We start from the raw sequence: 20,664 nt of genomic DNA, 5'->3' as shown, positions 1-20,664 counted from the left end.
TTTAGTGTGGCATTGTGTTTTACACATGTATGTGCACAGGTACAAAAATACAGCATGATTATTAAGACACATGACAGTGTGTTGTGCAGCTAAGTACAGCCAGTGCAGGAAGACATGCGATATGTATCTTACAGGAACCAAGACAATGCTATTTTGATGCATCCGTAGTTCGACAGTGCCTGAACAAAAGTTAAATATTTTTGCTGTGGAGGCTCCCTTGTGGTGGGGCACCACCTGTTTCAAAGTTGAGCAGAATCTTCCCACCCATTAGTGAGATTATGTACCTTCAAACTCATCTGAGTTTTTCATGTGCTCTTTATCTTCTCGCTCCTTTTGGAAAGTCACTATAACTCGTGTGTGCTTTAGTTCAAATTTGGAGAGCAGTAAGAGAGTAATGCAGCATATTTACAGTCAGAGTTTGTGCACATCAAATAAAGAACATAGGAGTTTCAGAAAATGCAAAATCAATTTTTTGTCATGGCCACAGGGTAAACCGCTTAATGAAATAACTTGAAAACTTGGTCTGTACATGATAGTGCAAACCTTTGAAAGATATTGCACTAACAATTATCAAAAACGCCAACCATGTTAAAACACAGGATAGAGTTTTGTAAATTAAAAGTTATACTTGCCATACCTACCAGGCAAACTAATTAACTTTTAATCTTTTTTGGAATAGGCTGAACATAGGTATATAGGTAGATTAATTATTTTAGAAATGCCTTTTGAGTAGTGTATAAGGAATCAGATTAGAAACTACTGATATGAAAGCCAAATAGGTGTACCAAATGCTCGATTAAGATACTCCAATAGTGCTCTCTTGTTTTATTGCTTAAATCTCTACTTCCATTTTTAAATTAATGACCAAGTAACTTATACTTCAGTGACAAAAATTTGATAATTACCATTCTGGCATAACATTATTCAACCTTCTTGATATGCAGCTTACTATTAATGCTACTTGAATTTTTGCTGGTTATATATTTGTTGTAATTCACCTGTAGATTGTGGTGACAGTGGTAATGGCATTCATAGTAGAAGCATTTGACTTTAAGATTGAAGAAGTTAACAAGGAACATGAATGTGTCAATCAAGGAACTGACAAGGAACACAAGCAAATCAACCAAGCAGCTAATGAAAAACATGAAAATAACTGCCGAGAAGCTATTGACCAACATCAGAAAAACACCCAAGGAGGTAACAAGGAGCATGAGCAACATGAACATAACATTCAAGAAGCTAATGAGGAACATGAAGGTCTACTTGAAGAAAATGAAGGTCTACTTGAAGAAAATGAATGTGAGTTATTTATCATGTGCTATGTCGAAAATTAATTGTTTACATTTAGTTGATCTCTCACAAAAATCTGACATCAAGCAAGGAAACATTTGTTCTGTAAAGTTTGCTATCTTTAATGATGCCAGTGATATACAATATAAATTCTTAGACAGACACTAAAGGTTGCACTTCAGGGGATGATTGCACTTTAACATTTTTAATTGTAATTTATAGTCACTTCTTGCTTGAAAAGTTTCTAACTACATAGTAATTTTGTAACAAGGATTAATTAACTGTCCAAAATTGAACAAGCTGGATAGTTGTTATACTGTTGGCCTATTGAGATTGAGCTTGAATTTGCCAAAGTTTATTTTGCCAATTAAATGCATTTTAACTTGCTATTTGCCCCACCAATATTTCCCTCTATATAATCACTGCCCCCATACCATAGTTCATATGTAGCCTGGCTAGATTGGCTACTGTACATAAAAATGTACCCCAGATGGCTCCTTTGATCTAAGGTGTGAAAGTGTTACATGTAGTAGTTGTAACATGGGCATGAGTGATTTACCTGAAATATACGCACAAGCACGAGGGCACAACCTGAGTGAGTGTGTACATATATTTCAGGAAAATCGCAAGTTCCATGTTACAACTAATATACTCCACTTGGGTGACTCACCTGCAAGTGTGGGAAACTGCAGGAATGCTTCGCGAGTGTATTTATATGAATTTTGATTTTGGATAGTGTCGTAAGATCAACGACAATGTGCTGCTGAGAGGCCGAACGTAAGTGTATCGACACAAGCATGTAGTAGTGAGTGTAGCACAGTAGAAATATTCACTTCTTATTGTTTTACAGCATTTGGACATTATGTACTACTCCAGTCCAGCTTGTTTCAGTGCTTTTTTATTGCGGCACTATGCACTGTCCCTGCTCTAATTTTAAATTCCAATTTTTTTCTTATACATGTGTATTATTAACTACACCCCCTCTCTCACACTTGCAATGTTAACTCTTCTGAGGTTTGCACAGTAAAAAATAATAAAAAATAATGACCATTGTGTTTGTGCTGTATGTAGGTGGAAATGATGATGAAAACAGATTTGTAGAAAACTATACAGTGGAAATTAGCCATGGTGAAATTGATAATAGAAATATGAATTGTTTTTGTTATCATATGCTGATATGTTTATGGAAATTACTTGGATTTAATAGTAAGTATATTCATACAATGCAGTAGAACTATATAGAGTGATGTTGTGTTATCATTCAGATCTACACCTGTGTACTTTTGAACCTTTAAGAATATAGATCAAGACACATGGTAGCGTATGATGCAGCCCAGAGAGCTGGCACATCACACCATTGCATTATTAACATGAGCAATAATGCAATTTTCATGCATATGTACCTTCATGCCGCCTTTACAAAATGGGAGATGTTTGGTATGGAAATGTCCTCCACCTTCAACATTGTACACACCAAATTTGACCATGATTGCTCAGACAAGGCATTCCAAGATATGAGCCTTCAAGAATCAGGTTACTTACTTTGTTTTTCCTTCCTTCCTTTTTTGCACGCTTACAAAAGCTGCCATAAAATGCAAACATGTTATTCAATTTCCTTTCCACTTGGCAAACATACAGCAGATTTAACGGCAAACCTTGGTACCAAGTTTGATTGGGTTGTTATTAACAATTATTCAGGAAAAATAACATCAATATGTTGTCATAGATAAATAACTTATGGGAATAAGATCGGTGTGTGGAAATGCATATATTAACTATCAAGCCTCGAACCTTTTCATATATTAACTATCAAGCCTCAAACCTTTTGTGGTTTGGAGCTAAAGACCATGAAGATAGAGTGTAAAAACCAGGATACAAAAGTGTATCACAATCATGCAATCAAGTTTTACTAACAAAAATGTAACTTGTCATGCCTCCCAGGCAAACTGCTTAAATAGAATGAGCCTAAAACCAGTACTGCATATAGGTAGATTAAAATTATCTTTAAAAGGTCTTTCAGGAGTTTGGAAGAATCCAATGTAATGTAGTTGATCTCTCTACATGTTGACATGTACCATAGCTGAGCACTCTAATAGAGTGACTTGTTATGTAGCTGGTGGCTGGTGATTGCACTATATTACAGTATCTCTTGCTACACATAGTTGCATTATATACAACCTTGATTATAACTTAGTACTCAGTAAAGAGTTCAACTACATTACATGTTATCCTGTAGCGAGAGGCAAGTCACCTTGTAGAGAGTTCGGCTACAAACAAGTCACCTTATAGAGGATTCAGCTAAGTAACAAGTCATCCTGTAGAGAATTTAACTACATTACAAGTTATCTTGTAGAGAGTTCAGCTATGTTACAAATCACTCTGTAGAGAGTTAGCTATTATTACAAGTCATCTGGTGTAGAATTCAGGTACAAACAAACCACTATGCAGTTCACCAAGTCATCCTTCAGAAAGTTCAGCTACAAACAAGTCACTCTGTAGAGAGTTCAGCTACTGTACAAACACGCCACCCTTTTACACATAGGAAATTATTATTATTATTATATATAAACCACAAAACAGTATAATCACACAGTACGATAGTACTGTATAGTAGGGATCACAAAGGTGTGGGCGTGATCCATGAAAACATCACCAAACCAGCCTTACTTTTCCCTGACGATGAATGATAGAGCATTGGTTAGGTAAAACTAAGCCCAAACAAACCTTCAGATCAACCCAAAATGCTTTCAACAAATTGCTACAGAGTTTTAAAAAATAATTATTTAATAGAGTTTTCTAGTTAGGCCATTCCAAGTGGTAATCCTGTTTCTGGCCCCCACCTGCATCAGTTATTGGACAGACCATTACTAGTATTGCACATGTGTAATTCTATTAAATGCACATCACATAAGCAGGTGTTTGCTGTTAGAAGCTATGCAGGTTTGTTTAATGTTTGCTTGGTAAACTCTATCAGTGTGACATTTTTTACTTACATGCATGCATGGACATAATAGTATAGAATCTCAGAAGCTTTGTGGTTTAAATAGATGTTGAGTGCTAAATATGGTGTCTTACTTCCATATTTATAACTTGTATGATTGTAATGTTTGTAAATCCACCACATATTCACTAGATAACATAGAATGCCATTTTTCAATCAAGACCGCATGTGCACATGAATACAATAATTTTGTGTGTCCAATTACAGGGAAAATATTACAACAACTAATAATAATTATACTACAACAGCACAATGTTACATCTCCTCCCTTCTTAGTTATCTATAGCTCGTCTATGAGCTTGTAGGGTGGGTTGTGAATCCTCACTGGTCTCTGTTGCTCGACCTCTGTATTTTCCACTTCATTATTAACTGTTTCTGGCTCCACTGGCCCTGGTGATTGTTCTGACATTGTCTCTGTTGATTTAACATGATCTACGTGTCTGCGTACCCTCCTGTCATCCAATGACATCAAAAATGATACTGGTCATTGAACCTTACTAATTATTCCTAGTACCCATTCTTCCTTTCCACTGAAGTTTTTGGCAAACACTGTCTCTCCTTCCTTAAATTGTCATTGTCTGCAGTGAGCATCATGATGCTGTTTCTGTTTGTGTTGGGAATGGCTCACTTGGGCCTTTACATTAGGGTGAAGCAAATCAAGGTGTGTTCTCAAGGGACTGCCAACATCAACTCCTCCAGGGAAACACCCGTTGTGGAGTGTGACGTTACTCTATACTTCAACAAGAATGAGGAAACCTTAGATTCTAAGGACCCCCTCCCTGCATTCTCTTTATTGCTGACTTAAAAGTTTGGACTGCCCTTTCAGCCAGACCGTTAGAGGCTGGATGATATGGTGCCGTTTTCAGATGCCGAATGCCATTATGTTTCATGAATTCTTGAAATTCGTAACCAGTAAAAACTGACCCATTATCGGAGACTAGAGTCTCAGGCAGAGTAAGGGTGGAAAAGGTGTCACATAGCTTCTGAATGGTGACTGAAGCTGTTGAGGATGTAGTTACATGAACATACAACCATTTACTGTGGGCATCCACAATGATAAGGAACATTCGATTTAGGAAAGGCCCGGCATAGTCCACATGTACCCGTGACCAGGGCTTGTCCAGCCATTCCCATGGTTGCAGGGGGGCTGCTTCTGGTGACTTTATATTCATTTGACAGGTATTACAGGATTTTACCCTTCACAATCAATTTTGGGCTGCCAAACATACTCCCGGGCTAAGCGTTTCATGCAATCAACCCCTGGGTGAGCTTCATGCAGCAGTTCAAGGACTTTGGCACGTCCTTTCAAGGGGACCACAACTCTGTTACCACAAAGTACACAGCCAGCTTCCACACTCAACTCTGATCTTATTCTAAAATAAGACTGCAGGTCTGATGATGAATAGTTCCACCCTCTCATCAAGTGTGCTCTGACTTTAGGGTCTGTCTGGGTCCATTGTTTGATTAACACTGCAGTTACTGGAGTGGAATTTAAATAATCTAGTAAGAAGATGGTATCTGCAGGGGTTGGCACCACCTTAGGTTGGTGTGGAAGTGGCAACCTGCTGAAAGCATCTGCATTAGAGTTACAAGAACCAGGTTTATACTCAATTGTGTAGCTGTAGGCAGACAGGGTTATAGCCCATCATTGTATGTGAGCCAATGCCATCTGTGGAATTGCTCTGGATACGTCAAACAAATATGACAATGGTTTGTGGTCTGTATATATGACAAATGCCCTACCAAACAAGTATTGGTGGAACTTTTGCAAGCCAAATACAATAGCCAAAGCTTCTTTATCCAATTGGGAATACCGTCTTTTTGCTGGGACTAACGCACGTGACACAAGCGCAATTGGTCACTCCGTACTGTCATCAAAACGGTGAGCCAGCACCCACTCCATAAGGTGAAGCATCAGATGACAAAACCAGTTGAATATCTGGATCATAATGTACCAATAGTTTGCACGAAGCCAGCTGCAATTTGACCGTGTCAAATGCTTGTTGCTGTGGTTTACCCCACTCCCATTTGGTACCTTTGCTAACAACTTGTGTAGGAGTGCCACAGTTGTGGACAGGTGGGACAAAATTTCCTGTGATAGTTTATTAATCCCAGGAAGGCTCTTAATTCAGTAATGTTCTGTGGGAAGGAGCTTTAATTATGGCTTCAACTTTGGAGGTTGCTGGTTGCAATCCATCCTTACTAATACGGTGCCCTAAATACTCAACTTCCAGGGTCACAAACACACACTTATTCCTTTTAAGCCACATGCCTGCCTCTTTCAGTCGTGTGAGCACTTCATTCAGATTAGCCAAGTGTTTAGCCTGAGATCTACATGTGACTAGAATGTCATCTAAATAGACACTTACATATGGTAGATCCTTAAGCAAGTTCTCCATCACCCGCTGAAAATGGGCAGGCGCTGTGGCAATGCCAAGTGGCAAACGATTATACTTAAACAACCCTTTATGGATATTGATTGTGGCTACTGAGGCAGAGTTTTCATCAGGTTGCTGGTAAGCATAGGACAAATCTAACTTTGAAAAATTTATGCCACCAGCTAGTGCAGCAAACAACTCTTCAATTTTAGGCAGTGGGTACACTTCTGGCTCTAATGCTTGGTTTAAGGTAATTTATAATCGCCACAAATTCGAATACTGCCATCTCTCTTTGCCACAAGAACAATTGGCGTTGCCCAGTCTGCAAAACATATTGGAGAAATCACTCCTTCAGTTTCTAATCTCTGTAATTCTATTTCATCCTTTCTCTTAAGCGAGAATGGCATGGGTCTAGCCTTACAAAACTTGGGCAATGCCTCAGGTTTTAGGTGCAATTTAACTGTCGTGCCCACTACTGTTCCCAGGCCCTCTTCAAAAACCTCCTTGTGTTGTGTAAGGAGTTCCTCTACCTCTGTAAAGGATTGCATATGACATACAGCATGCCAGTCTATTTTAAGGTATCCTAAACAATTTCTACCCACTAAGCTAGGTCCCTCCCCTTCTACCACCAGTAAGGGTAAACACTTCTGTTGGGAATTGTGTCACACAGTTACAGACACACTACCTAACACCTTAATTGCTTCACCTGTATAGGTCCTGAGCCTTGCTGAAATAGACTGCAGAAGTGGCCGTGACAGCAGCATCTTGTATACATTCTCACTAATAATTGAAAGTGATGCCCCTGTATCCAGTTTCATTAATAGCGGAGTGCTATCAATTTCAACAGCAATCTTGATAGGATCCACCTTGTCCAATGGTAAGGTGAACATTGTGTAAACATTATCATCATCATCAAGTCCTTGTTCCAAATTGTCCACTATACAGTCTACACCCTCAGTAAAAGAATCTGTCTCTAAATAGTTTTGGGTATTCTTAAACAAGGGCTGTTGTGTGTGTGTGGCGGTGGCTTTTGTGGCAGCTGTGCACGCACTTGTTGACTATTCAGACACTTCTTTGCCAGGTGACCCTTTCTGCCACAATTATGACAAGATGACTCTCTGTGTCTAGAGCCAAGGGGTTATGTTGCCCTCCACAGTGGTAACATAGTGATTGACCAGACTTCCGTGTAATATTTTGAACAGGTGCCATCGATCTTGGTCCGTCTTGCAGATCTTTAGCATCTCTTGTTGCTGCCTCAAAAGTTTGTGATATCTCCAAGGCTTTCTTGAACGTTAACTGTGGCTCTGATAACAACCTGCGCTGTAACTGTTCATTGTTGACACCACAAACCAGTCTGTCCCTTAACATATCATTCAGAGTATCACCAAACTCACAGTATTGCATCAGTTCTCTTAATCATGTAACATAAGTTGTTATCTTTTCTTCTGGGTGTCAAATGCAGGTGTTGAATTTAAAATGCTGCATAATTAGCGAAGGTTTAGGAGAAAAATGCTCTGTCAGCTTTTTTGTCAATTCATTGTATGACACCTCTGTTGGCTTTGCAGGGGCCAACACACTTCGAATCGTTTTGTATGTCGCAGTTCCACACGAATTTAACAGCACTGCACGCTTCTTCCCTGCCGATGTAATGTCATTCGCAACAAAGTAGCTTTCTAATTGCTCTAGATACGCCTCCCAGTCGTCTGCCACACCTGAAAATTCAGAAATGGTGCCATGATGCTTGGCCATAGTATCCTCATTGCCAATGTAATGTTTGTAAATCAGCCACGTGTTCACTCAACAACATAGAATGCCATTTTTCAATCAAGATCACAAGATCACACATGCACATGATTACAATAATTTTGTGTGTCCAATTACAAGGAAAATATTACAATAACTAATAATAATTATACTATACCGTACAACAACACAATGATAAATGGTTAAACCCTCCTGCCCTCATCCAATTTTGCACTCAGCCAGGACCAGAAACAGAAATGCCACTTGTAATGGCCTGACTGATTGACTGAGCAACTGATTGATGCCTTCAGACAAGTGTGACTCGAAAGTGGCTAAGGATACAGGCCTGATTTTGTACTTTTTGATGTCACTTCGGACCGAGAGTTGCCTCTTGGCATACCGCAGTATGTACAATGCATTCTTCATGGACTTACCAATGTCCCTTTCTGTGTCCCATTCATCTTTGCTGACAGCAAAAAGTGTCAATTTGACAGTAGCATGTATGGCTTCCCTTTGTAACGGACATTGTCCGCATTATCATAGTGGCTACCTTAATTGCAGAGGTACTTTTCGAACAGTTCTTGATTTGTATTGCTGTGTTACAGTAATGGGTTGAACTTTGCTGACAATGAAGCATAATGGATATTTCACTTTTCAGACAATTATTGATAGGTGGGGTGTCCAGCACCATTTCCTTTAATGTGGTATACATGAGTGTTCACCAGTGACAATAATTTTATTTTACAAAAAAAGTTTAAAATTTTAAGTATACAAAAATTTCTTCAACTACAGTAGGGACCATAACTAATTGATAAAAATAACTGAAACAAGCTGGAGTAGTGCACGATATTAAATCACAGTAAAACAATAAATGTTATATCCCTACTGTGCATTTTCATTCTTATGCACAGTACAAATATAACACTTCTTATTGTTTTACTATGATTTAATATCGTGCACTACTCCAGTTTCAGTTATTTTTATCGATGTGTTATGGTTTCTACTCTAGTTGAAAATTCCAATTTTTTGTATGCTTTTATATATAAACAACAAAACAGTTCAAATAGATGCATATTCACATACAAATAACAAGGTGTTTTCTTCTTCCTGTGGTAAAGGTAAAAGACAAGTAAAAAGTAATCCTCAAAGCTGGCTATGGCTAACTTTACAGAATGCAATTACAAAGGAAGTGATATCTATACCAATATAGCCAAGCTGTGAAAAAAGGGTGTGGCCCCAAAAAGACATTGTGAAAAAAAGATGGTGGCAGCTAAGAAATAGTTGTGATGGTAAGTTAATAGCAAGACAATTCAGGCGAATTTAGTGCCAAATGCTAGTGAAACTTGCGTGATTCACCTGAATTATCATTTTAATTTTTGCCATTAACCTGCTATCACAGCCATTTCTTGGTCACCACCTTGGATCTCGCATGTTTTTCCATAACCTATTTAAAAGGCTGCATTTTTTCACAGCTTGGCTATTTTGGTGTAGATAGTATATTAGTTGTAGAAGTAAAAAATTAATTAACATGCATATAGCACTAGGTTAAGTAAATAGCTATATACAAAGAGGTCACTGTTTAAGTTTAATACACCTTGTAGAGTCGTGGGTTTATAGAGATGAATCTGGTATAACAAAAAGTAGAAATACGGTTTTAACGATGAAACAAGTAGCTATAAGCTTCCTTGGCATTGTAGCAATGTGGGAAAATCCCTAAATTAGCATGTTTTCATATACTTCCAATGCCAAAGTAGTGATTCCCACATTTCTACAAGTAGGGATTTCCCCTATAGCTACCATCATCTCTTGTTTTACTACTTTTATCCTACTTCATTAAATTTGTATTACTCTAGTAATTAACTTTTTTGTTAGAACATAGTTATAAATATATAATACACATGATTTGGATCGGTTTTGTAAAATCTGGTCACATATCTTATAAACCCTGGTTGGCCATAGAGAGTTTTATAAAAAGAAACTGGTGGTACTGCTCCCACATCAAGGCCACGGTACATGTTAATGTACCATAGCCAACCGTGGTTCAACTTGAATGTTCCTTAAGCTGAAATCGATTGTGGGAGTGTATTAGTACTCATGTGATGAAAGCCACTACATTCACACTCTCAGGCCTGCAGCTATCGAGTTTGGGTGTACGTATCAGGTAAATCACTTGAACCCATGGGCGGCGGAAAGGGGGGGGGGGGGGGGGGGGGTTAGGGCCCTCAGAATGATATCATGCTGAAATTATCCTTCTTGGAGTGGGGCTGAATTCCCCGTGATAAAGATCGATATACTCTAATAGAACACTCAAGCACCCTCATAGAACAGTCAAGGCCCTCATAAAAATGTGTTCCTAAAAGTAGCTTTTAAAAAAAAATTGCCTACAGCTGGAATCGAACCAGATACCTCTCGCTTTAGGAGTTGGTGTCTTACCACTATATCAAGTGTTTCCAGGTGGCTGTAGGCTTCTTATAAATGCTAAAGCTTTGCCAAAAAAAGTTAACTGGAAAATAAATAGTTTTAACTAAAAGTTGGTGTTTTAGTTAAAATGCCTTAAATTGTACCTATAAAATTGCTATAAATTAATTTTAGTGAACTTTGAGACATTGTAAAAGCTAAAATGGCTACAGCTTCTGGGGAGGCTGCAGCCCCCAGACCCCCTGCTGCCAGAGACTCTATACTCCGGTCAGCCCCCCCTCATATCAACTACTTCCTCTGCCACTGCTTGAACCCATGATACAACTATTACATAAATACCTTGTTTTCTATAGAAATATGATCATTAAGGGTGTGGTCTCAGCACTGGTTATATTAGAAGTGTGGTAGTGTGTTCGTAATAGTTGTATCACGACGGCACGTGATACAACTGATATGTACCATGCCAATGCAGGCTAAGAGCCTGCGGGCGATTAATCACCCAAACCAATATGATACTGACCACCGAATTCATTATATAGACCAACTCATGAAATTTGATTATGGGACAGCAACAAATAACGTTGCGACTACGTTTGTTAACATAAATGGGTAAATCCTACGGATATCACGGAAACACTCAATTTAGTGATTTTACAAGTGTTTCAAAGTTCCTACATCACTTAAACACTGTTTACACAGTTTTCTACACATCCAGAGGGGTAAGCTTTACTGTAGAGTGGTTACCTCATGATATACGAAAAGTGGGGCGTGGTACGTAATCAAACACGCTGACAAGCGCTTGTAAATTACCCATGACACTAGTTCTCACCTTGAACCTTCGTTTGTCAACTCATAGGGTGGTAAGGGAATTGAATCGCCTCCGTCTGAGTGCTGTAGGATAGAAAATTGGCTTCATGGTTTTCATCATGTTAGCAATAATAAACTCCCACAATCGAATACTGCCAGGATTCTTATAAAAACAAACCAACAATACCTCACCAGATATCAAGGCCATGGTTTAACTTAAATGTACCATGGCCAGCCAGGGTTTATAAGATATGTACCCTGAAATTTGCCTTTGAAATTAGGTGGCTTCATGGTACATTGATTGTTAAAGGGTGTGCGGCCTATTGCTTATAAGTCTAGCTTAGCTGTTGCCTGACACTATCAAGGATAATACAGTTCGTTAGGCACCTAAAATAGCTCCTTTAAAGAAAGTGTTGATACAGAAATTTAAAGTGTTGGCATGGTTTCCTGGAATAAAGAAGAAGGAGACCATTTAATTGAAGTTTAAAAGAATGGCAGAGTGCAGAAGGCATAAATTCATCAGAATCACAAAAGGCTCATATAATAATGCTGTTTTCTGTGCCATAAAATGGTGGCCATGCACTGCTTTATTTAGCCTCTTGCCTTGTAAATATGGTCATGCAGTGAGGCAGGCAGACCAAAATAATACTAGCATAAAAGTAACTAAAAAATTGAAACATGGGAACAGAGATCACTGAAAAAGTAAAGAAACAAGAGTCAAACAAGCCAGCATGTTAAACACACAGAGAACTCTATTTGGAATCAATGAATATAGTAGAAACTAAGGAAAAAAAATAGTTTTTTCATAAATCAGGGGCAGGTAAGTACTGAGAATGCTTCTGTATAAATGTTTATTTGAGTCCAAATAGAGATCTCTGTGTGTTTAACATGCTGGCTTGTTTGTCTCTTGTTTCTTTACTTTTTCCAGCAGTCTCTATTTCCACATTTTAACACTAGATTGTTTATTTTTGTGGATAGCTAACGTGATCATAAAAGGGGGTGGTGGTGCTTGATATTACACAGTACTAAACATATATATCAAAATTAGTCATCATGTACATTATCATAGTTAGCAAACACCAGTGTATTGTTTGTTTCCTTACTATTGAATGTGCTTTTACTATACAGCTTTAACATATCCAACTATATAGGCAAAGTGGTACACAACAACATTGGTATGAACTTAATACACTGTGGCATAGTTGGGGGTGCTCCAGCACCCCCAACTATTTTACTGAGGGTGCTGAGTGCCCCTAATTCAAAGCTTTATTGTGCAATAGTTGTCAAGTGAACTCCTGCAAGGTTTCTAGAAAATTGCCAATCATGATCAAGATACCCTAATAGAGCAGTCACCCCAACAGAACAGTAGTCACCCTAATACAATAATCACACATGTAGTAGGTATTGATTAACAGCTAAAACCACCAAAAATGCCCCCAAATTCAATCTCCTGGCACATAATTTTCAAATTTTCCTGGGAAGGAGGGGGGGGGGGGGGGGGACATGCCAATTAGATTCTCCCCAGAATTCACATGCTGGATGTGCTTCACACACCTACTACTACCACCATAAATTTTTGGCACCCCCAACTCTAGCAACCTTCCACTTCCTATGTGTGGTTAAATATAGGTAATGATATAGGGTTTCCAAATGAATGTGTTAACTTGAATAAATTGGATACTTATTAACACAAACAACACATTGGTTACCCTTGCAGAGACTAGGTCAGAAAATCAATGGCAAAGTGAACCTACAAGAAGTAAATTTGCTTGAGAATGGGTGTTATCATTGTAATATGCATTTAAAAATAGGTCATGGATGTGAAGAAAGACACAGGAAGTAAAGTTGTATAGTTTTTATCTCGAAAAAGCACTCACATTAATTTTTGCTCTAGCCCTGTGGAAAAATAATAATAATAGTAAGAAGAGATGAGCAAAATGGCATATTCAGTTATTTAAAAACATGTTTATTGGTTCTCCTTGTTCTAACACTGTATTTGATGTTGAATGGAGACTATCTGCACATACAGCCATGCTGTGAAAAAATGGTGTGGCCTCTATAAGCTTGGGTCAAAAGGTTGTGGAACCAAAGGTGACGGTCAAGAAATGGCTGCAATGATGTAAGTATTAATAATGCATTGCTACACCCATTATTAAAATTCATGTTCATTAACATCATTACTGGTTGCCACCTTTGATTTCACAACTTTTTTTCACTAAAGCTTATAAAGACTGCACCATTTTTTCACAGTTTGGCTGATTTTGTGTGGTATTGTTTGATCTTCCATCATTACATTATAACTCCATCATTTTTCAAACCATCAAAGGCAATGCTACGATGATCAGCCTATGTACACACCATTTTCAAATTATTCTCATGCTTGGTTTACCCTGTAGTCGTAGATGTAATTTAAACTGGCATGTGGCTTGTACCTCAATTTTGATGAGGTGGTGTTTACATTGATGGATAAGAATTGTCAGACTACTTGTTCTAGAAAAAAATGGTGACTGCTAAGCAAACGTTTAAGATACTTGGGTGCTACTGCACTGGGTATCAACTGGTAACATGCCTTTCACCAGGCTAAGCAGTAGTTTGTCCACACAACTCTTCATCCAGTTCCACCACAGTATAAAACTAATTTATAATTTTGCTTCAGTTTTTGAAATGATTCAACAATTTTATTCAGTTTATGTGCACAACGCCAATACTACTGCAGCTTCTGTACAACACACTTGTCTGTTGTACATCTACACTAACATCAATGGCAGATCCAGGATGGGGCATTTGAGGCAAATCCTCCCCCCCGTCACTTTGTGGAGGAGCCATACTTCTGATTAAAATACTACTAAACTTTATGAAGATCAGCTTATAAATTCACGAAAATATGCACATTTTACTAGCATTTATTACAGATTCACCTGAACACTAAAGCAAACCAAAGTCAAACTAGCTATGAAACTGTCACTCAGCACCTTCGTGTGTAGTAAGTGCCTCTAAAAATAATTATCATGTTTCCGTTTAAGACATTCAGAGCCTTTCAAACAGCTTTAAAGACTTCACATCCATCTGCAAAGGCCAAAATGGTAAAAATTAACAGTGAGATACTACTCCCCTGGATCTTCCCCTGAACATACTGACCAATTAGTTACTATTACTAGCATTCACAGAATAATAAATTTTAAATCGATTTTGCCAAAATGTGCTGTATTGTAAGTAGATATATGTCTATTTTACTAGATAAACAGACTAAAATGAAATTTGAAGGTACAAAGAGGCGTACAAGAGGAGAAATTAATGAGCAGTTGTATGAACATGACTTACAGGTACATTTGTATAATGTGTGTTGCACACTACATTACCTGTAAAATAGGATTACAAAATTTCATAACTATCATAACTAAAATTATAAAGCCAAAGTTGAATTCAGAATAAATTATTTTGTTATGCTTGATTTCCAACATTACAATTTTCAAGTCCTGCTTAATATGTGACTGGATTTTAGAAAATCTGCTTTAATGTCACACTGTAAAGCTCAATAGTTACAATTAAAACAAGACTTCTATCAGCTTTACAGTAGTTAGAATCACTAGTCAGCACCTTGAATTACAACAAATTTTATGAAATATTTAACCAATGTGCCTTAGTGGTGACACATAGCTGAATTCTATGAGCATGACATTAAGACTATGGTAGTACAGTGTACAGTATAGGCACCCACCAAAATGCCAAAATGTAGCCATTATAATCCATTATAGAAATGTATCATACAAGATAAAAAGCACCTTTATGGAAGTTTTAGTACATTTAACATTAAATCCAGCATTAAAAAACAAGAAAACACTTACAGCACACAGTTACCGTATTGCAGTGACATGTAGCGTAAGTCGCCATTTATAGAATAATCACTTATCATTCCTCACCACAACAACACACAGACTTCCGGTTTGGACTATTCAACAGAGCAGTCTTTGGTCTCTCTGTATTCCGAGTTGTAAGTAAATCACACCAACAAATTGCAAGTTATGCACAAAACAATAGAGCCTATCATTTACCATCCCTCAAACACCGGTATGTACTATCGAATAGCCGTACTTCACTCAATGACCAACTTTCAAACAGTTCGCACATTCCAATGAATAACATACTAGGAAATTACCCTGTCACTTTGAGGTTTCTATGGGATATCCAACTACCGGATAACAATCTGTGACAGAAATTTTACGGAGATTGAATATGCCGTTAACGAGTTATTTAAGTTACACTGAAACCATGGTTGTTATAGGCACCACCATTTTGCTCATAACTTGAGGCCTGCTGGTGTGATTTACTTAAAACGTGGTACTCAGGGAGACCAAAGACTCCTCTATTGAATGGCCCAATCTGAAAGTATGTGCATTGTTGTGGTGAGAAGTTATAAATGTTTGTTAAAATAATTGTAATTTTGCTCGCTTCGTGCCACCGCATATCCACTAGAGCCTCTGGCGACCTTTACCAATAGAAACCACTGAAGAAAACTGTTGTAAATGTTGTATTGGTGGTCCATACAGCTCAAAAAGTCTTTAGTTAGTGTTTATTGGTTTTGGTATGTTGAGTAGCTCGCCTAGTGTATTAAGTGCGATAATATGTACCTTTCTTTATTATGTACTGTTTGATAATAGGCGACTTACACTATGTACTCTTATCTGGCTTTGAGGAGTCTCTGCTTTCTGTTTCTTTTTTTCTTCAATTAGATGGAGTCTTCTTTCCACACAGATACCATACTTAGGCATTAATTTTCCATATAAATAGTTTCTTTAGAGTAGCATAATAATGTTGCAAAATAATTTGAAAGGCTTATAACTGTAAAAGGGAATAGATAGCTCTAGCTACTTAAATAATGATTACTGCTGAAAACAGCATGGCAAGCATCCTCAACATCTTGTAACAATCAACCATATCACTAATGGTCTAGCTGAAATTTTGCTCTACAAAACAATACATGGCAACTATGTTCTTTAAACTATTGCATACTTCACCTGAAGTAAACAGCAAGATTGAGTTACTCTGATAATGCAATCACTGCTATGTATTCTAATAGACCAGCAACAAGTGTATATCATGACTATATATGCAAATTGATAACTAAAAATTGATTTATAAATGAAGTAGGGTTTCATTTATAAAAAAAATGATGCTGTGCTATTACAAAACTGGGCACTCATGCAGTTAAAGCACTATCCCTTCATAAAATAAAATAAATCAGACACTATGTACAAACTTTAAAAGCAATATATACTCGTTTTGCTTTGTAATAACACATGCAAAGTGGATGTAATTAAAACTTATTCCTATAATCCACCATCCTATAATTCACTAATTATTTGCAAATCATCAAAATATTTAATTCATTGCTAACTTACACCATGAGTTATGCACAGAAGTGTTTTCTTAACTGTTGTCTATCATGTTCTCTTATAACATTTTCTAGACAAAGTGTCAATACTATATACATTTCATTTTCATACACATACATAGGGGACATGGGCCCTTTCAACTCAAAAGGATACACTCTTCGCCCTCCTTTCCTCATCTGTTATTTTTCAGCTGTTAATTATTTGTTACAGCACTTAGGCACACCTCATTAAGCAGTTTCAGTGACAGGCCATACCCTCTGTGAGTGGACACGATGAAAATGGTTTTTATAAAAATGCTATTCAATACAGTTTATATAAACAGCCTTCATTTTTAGAGGAAATGTTTATTTTCTGTACCTTGATTCTTGTTTGCTTACATAGATGTGTAGACAGAATGTATACATGCTAATGCATGGTTTCCCCCAACCAATTTCAGGAAACCAGTGCACACCCACAGCCAGGGCTTATCGCAAGGACGAACTGGTGTATGCGTTGCTTTGTTACAGGTTTCCATTGCCTCCGACTCGCCTGGTGGTGGCATATCATCATGCTCCATTCTTACCCGATTTTTGCAGTTTATGTGTACCTAGTTTTCATTACATGCATGTTCTTCATTAAGTGCATCTCTATCCAAATGAGAATTCCAGTAACCTATCAAAAAATGTGTGCCTGGTGTAAAAGTAGCAAAACAAGATTAAATGAATGACAGTACAACAACATAGCTTTGTGGAAAAGTTCATGGTGGTACATGTCAATCTAGGAATATCTTTGTTGTAATATGTACCATCATTGACTGGATTTTGGAAAAGCATTCCAAATCGCACGTTAGATAAATGGTTTTAATGAGTTCAAGTCAGAATAACTTGCCAAGGATAGCAAGCATGCATATGAAATATGCATCAATCTATTACCTTTCAGACCACTTCCAGTACTTGTGCAGCTTGTAGAATTTCCTGCCAAAATCTGAGCTGTTGGACGAATGAAGTGCTCAAAAAGTGAGGGGTGGTGGGGTGGGCAAGAGATAGACTTCAAAATGAAAACAGACCACGATTGGAGTCCAGACACAAGATTACATGGCTGTGCTGGCTTTTTAGTGGCTGATATGTAACAAAATCAACAGAAAAAACATCTGGCCAACATTATCATACCAGGCCATCCACCAGTAAAACACTGATTCTTGCCAAGCCAGACCCTTCACAAGGCCAAAAATCACCATTCAAGCTCTCCACATCACCTAGAAAAGATGTCAGTTTAAAACCAGTCTTGAGTAGTTTGAGTAGTACTGAGGGTCAAAACTAATAGTATGATAGTGTAGCTATCCACTGGTGGTGTTAGTTTGATTTTGCCTGATGTGCAATTTGGATCGGCTTTGTAAAATCTGGTCTGATATCATTCATTGGAACTCTACTTCATTTTTAGAAGAAATGCTGTTGATACATTTTTGGGACCATTGCACAAATATTTCTGAAATGCTTTAACACAAGTTGAAAATTTTATTGTACGAGATGCATCCTTGCTATATTCTTTAACAGAAACTATCAATTCTCCCTCAGACATCTTTAGTTGCTAGTCCCAACTAGATTAGATGACTAACTACTTGCTACAACGAGACACATTTTAATGCCTACTTTTGGCTTATTTGATCTAGCTAGTCTCTTTTCAAGATGTTAGCCAAAAGTAGGCATTAAAATGTGTCTCATTTTAGCAAGTAGCCATCTAATTTTGTTGAACTTGCTTCCTTACTTACTGTTGTGTGGATGATTGATTCTCATTTCAGCTGTAACATTTTTGAGCTTGTTTCCTAGCATATGCATTGTATCGATCCCTACTTCCTTTTATATTTTTAAATTTTTAAAAGCTAGTTTGTTCACTAGCTTACTAGCTATATTACACTATCACAACATTTCATAAAAATTTCAACAGTAAAATAGTACTTTATGTTGTAGCATTTTTTAATTTGTTCCTGTCAGAGGCTTGATTAAAACTACCTTGCAAAAAACTAAACTGGGAAAACCATAGCTAAAATGACTACACCTGTACACTATTGTTTCACTACGGCTGATGTGTTAGTGTGAAAAAATCTCGTATGCAGATATGCCCACCGCAACTATCAATTATCTTTTGGGAAGAAGGAGTAGGCCAATGAATGATGAAAGTGAATGGCATAGTGCAGTGGACAAAATGTAATCGAAACAACAGATTCATGAATATGTCATCATTACCTTGGCAGCCTGAAACTTCTAGGGTTGTACACCTGGCGCTACTGGGTCTTACAGCAGGCAGGCAGGTAGATGGAATTCAGGTGAATTTCAAAATTTTAAAATTCACTGTACATCGAAACAGTTGAGTATTCACTACGTTTAACCAAGGTACAGCATCATTACATCTGTACTAATGCATTCCAAGTGATTTTCTGGAAAATGTATTACAAGGCTGATTTTTTTAAAGTGCAAAAATTTACAAAGCCATATGATTTCTTACTGATCCCTACGATATATAATAATTTATACAGAAAATTGTGATGATTTGTATAAATTGAACTGGTCAACTACACAAGCCAATATTATTAACTTTAGCAGTATACTGTAGAAGCCAAATATCTTTTCTGTGATTATCATTGTCTGAAAAGGCTGTTCTTTAAAAAAAAGCATATTCAATAGTACTATAATGCTATAATGAAAATGAGTGCTATAGTAAATGCATGCAATTAGTGTGCGTGCACATTAGACGTAATGAAAATATAGGTGTAAATGCCATATGGGGAGTCACGGGACTTTAAGGATCCACCTCTATCATTGTATACAAGTTTGCATGTTTTATTAGATATGGATTAATGAAGAAGAAGGAAAAAAGCATTATGAACAAGTGGAAGGACGTAGGCACACAAAAGAAGAAGAGCAAAGACTTGTTAAAAGAGGACATAGACTTGGAGAAGAAGGAGATAGACATGTTAAAGAAGGGAAAGTTCTTATAGAAGAAGGACGCAGACTTATAGAAGAAGGACGTAGACTTGTAAAAGAAAGCCAAAAAGGGAATTCAATAAAGAGGAAAATTGCAAGCATTATTGATTACTTAGTTGATTGATCAGTAATCCAGCTTTGAATTTGTACTGCATGCATACACATATTATTATAGCTGAAGACTTTATTTAGTACTGAAATATTAGATGCTTTAGATGTTTTGCTTTTGTAGTAATTTCTACTAAGCATTTTAAAAATTATTTTTGCACAACTACCATGACAATGTGATCCATGTGAAGCCATACTTTAAAGTGTGTCCTTTTAAAGAGACTCCATGCATTTTTTGTGTTATTTTTTTGTGTGCGTGCGTGCGTGCATGCATTAAAGAGTTTACCAGGATTGTAAGCTAGTTATCAGTGATGGTCCAAGGAGTTCAATGGAATACATCTGCTGTTAAGTTATTTCTTTAATCCAGTACAAAATCAGTCAAAGAAATACTTAATCACAAACATTACAGAGGCAAACACTCAATTTTACTGCTACCATAGCATTTTCATATCCAACAGGCACCTCTTTATTTTTGATGCCTTGAAGTTATATATTATTGCAGTTACTGTATAACTTAAACAGGGGCGGATCCAGAGTTTGGAAAGGGGGGGTGCACTTTGCTGAAA

The 20,664-nt window shown here is 37.3% G+C and overlaps 1 protein-coding gene across 3 annotated transcripts in view; it reads left to right on the top strand.

Annotated features, from left to right (window-relative positions):
- The window catches only part of LOC136245097 (two pore calcium channel protein 1-like), a 147,086-nt gene extending 126,813 nt beyond the window's left edge, over positions 1–20,273 (top strand). For 2 of the 3 annotated variants that reach the window (XM_066036613.1, XM_066036615.1), the window contains 4 exons: positions 1,005–1,299; positions 2,362–2,496; positions 14,875–14,960; positions 19,854–20,273. In XM_066036613.1, coding sequence (XP_065892685.1) covers positions 1,005–1,299; positions 2,362–2,496; positions 14,875–14,960; positions 19,854–20,114 — 777 coding nt within the window. In that variant the 3' untranslated portion in view covers positions 20,115–20,273. The remainder of the gene's footprint in view (positions 1–1,004; positions 1,300–2,361; positions 2,497–14,874; positions 14,961–19,853) is intronic. The other variant, XM_066036614.1, reaches the window with a different exon arrangement.
- Positions 20,274–20,664: the final 391 nt, after the last annotated feature.

Source organism: Dysidea avara, chromosome 15 (assembly GCF_963678975.1).
Source record: "Dysidea avara chromosome 15, odDysAvar1.4, whole genome shotgun sequence".
NCBI lineage: Eukaryota > Metazoa > Porifera > Demospongiae > Dictyoceratida > Dysideidae > Dysidea > Dysidea avara.
This window is presented reverse-complemented; position numbering and strand designations above follow the sequence as displayed.